The sequence below is a fragment of the Trichechus manatus genome, unplaced genomic scaffold, assembly GCF_000243295.1.
Source record: "Trichechus manatus latirostris isolate Lorelei unplaced genomic scaffold, TriManLat1.0 scaffold00185, whole genome shotgun sequence".
NCBI classification, from domain to species: Eukaryota; Metazoa; Chordata; class Mammalia; order Sirenia; family Trichechidae; genus Trichechus; species Trichechus manatus.
The window spans coordinates 2,220,401-2,222,453 of NW_004444121.1; the positions used below are offsets into that span (position 1 = coordinate 2,220,401).

A 2,053-nucleotide genomic window follows, 5' to 3' on the forward strand; every position below is an offset into this window, starting at 1 on the left:
GTCCCCGCAGCCTCTGCAGACCTGCTGTCTTTAAGCCTCAGTGATTCCACCCGATGGAGTTCCCCTCGCCTGTCAGAGGAGAGGTCCGGAAGCATCTAGCCCAGGCCCTCAGGGAGAACAGGACCCTCCAAGTCTCCCCGGCCAGCCCGCCTCAATACCCCCAGGGGCACTGACTGTGCCGCTGTCTGTCAGAGCTGCCCTCTTGATGCCCCTCCCCACTGTGGTCCTGGCCCTGGGGCCCCAGAGTCTGGCTGTTCCCATGCCACCCCCACCCCGCTGTCTGTGGCGTGGGCCCCACCCCAGCCCTCGTCTGAACTGCTGAGGTTTCCGGGCCTGCCTGCCTTCTTGCCACTTGTCTGCCTCCCTGAGGAGGGCGTCCCGTCTGCCCGCTGCTCCCAGGGAGGGGCCTTGGCAGCTCAGGGCGTCCTGGGGGGCGTCAGATGGGACCACAGCGGTGGACCCTGCAGGGGATCGATGCTGGGCCTGGCCCGCCCCTCCAGCCCAGTGCACTGCATGCGCACACATGTGAGAGAGACCCACACGGTCAGCGCCAGGGTGCGTCCCTTGCTGCTCAGACGGCCGTCTCCCAGGGCACTAGACATTTCTTTCTCCCTCAGACAGGTTTGTTTACCAGCCATGCCGGCTGTTCCTGGGCTCGCAGAGTGCGTGCGTGAGAGCACGTGCCCGCGGGCTCTGTCTCTTTAGGGCAGCCAGCACGGGGCACACGTGTGTACACACATATTCACACTCATACACACTCTCACATGTGCACCACACACGCCACGCTCACATACACACACCGTCACATGCACACCACACACAGCACGCATACATCACTCACGCATTCTGACACACCACACACACCACGCGCACACACACCATTCCACACACACACCACTCACACACCACTCACACACACACCATTCCACACACCACTCACACACACACCACTTACACACACACACCACTCACACACCACTCACACACACACCACTCACACACACACCACTCACACACACACCACTCACACCACTCACACATACCACGCACACACACACCACTCATGCCACTGACACACACACCATTCCACACACCACTCACACACACACCACTCACACACACCCCACTCACACACACATCACTCACACACCACACACTCTAACATGCACATCACACGCCACACACACACCACTCACACATACTGACACACCACACACACACACACACACGCACTCTCTCACAAGCACATCACACACACACATACACACACCCTACTCTATTTCTCTTCAGCTTTAGCCTCTCCTCACCCCACCTCACGCCGGCCTTGTCCACCTGCACGGCATTGGCCCCTGTGCGTCCCTCAGCTGACGCTGTGTCGGTCAGCACAGGCTGGGTATGCTGCAGTAACAGGCGGGCCGGACCCCAGCGACTGAGACTGCACAGGTTTGCTTCCCGGGGTCTACCCAGGGACCCTGGCCGAGGAGCAGCCCCACCCCGGCATCGCTGGGCCAGAGGGGGAGAGGGTGGTGGTGGAGCCTGGCCTGGCAGAGACATGTACCACTTCTCACGCTTCATTGGCCAAAGCAAGTGACGTGGCCCTTCCTGAGGTCACGGGAGGTGGGGACAAATAATGTCCCTAGGCCCACCACACACCAGTCACCTGGCCTCTCAGCCTTGGCCCTGGTGTCCCCTCCTCCAGGAAGCATCTGCTGTCACCCCACTGGGTGCCTGTGGCCCAGGACAGTTTGAGGGGGAGAGCTGTGAGCCAACAGGCAGGACCTGCTGTCCCCGAGTTGGCCTCAGGGCTGGCACCAGACACGTGACAAGAGCAGAGCGAACAAGTGCTGGGCAGAAAGTTAACCAGCCTCAGGGGAGAGCAGGGACTCGGGGGTGGGGAGGGCCTGCCTCTGTTGGGGGGGCCCTTTGGGGAGGGGCTGTAAGCTGACAGACAGCACAAGCTGGCCTGCACCTCAGGGCAGAGAGCCAGCTGCTGCGGAAGGCCTGAGGGGCGTGAGCTGGGGGTGTTGGGGGACAGCCAGGTGGCCTCATGGCT

General features: G+C 61.7%; 1 protein-coding gene across 1 annotated transcript in view; it reads right to left on the reverse strand.

The window, feature by feature from the left end:
- LOC101343209 (maestro heat-like repeat family member 5) overlaps nt 1–2,053 on the reverse strand; it is a 65,146-nt gene that overhangs the window by 1,598 nt on the left and 61,495 nt on the right. The window contains exon 32 of the mRNA XM_004387414.1: nt 1,308–1,503. Coding sequence (XP_004387471.1) covers nt 1,308–1,503 — 196 coding nt within the window. The remainder of the gene's footprint in view (nt 1–1,307; nt 1,504–2,053) is intronic.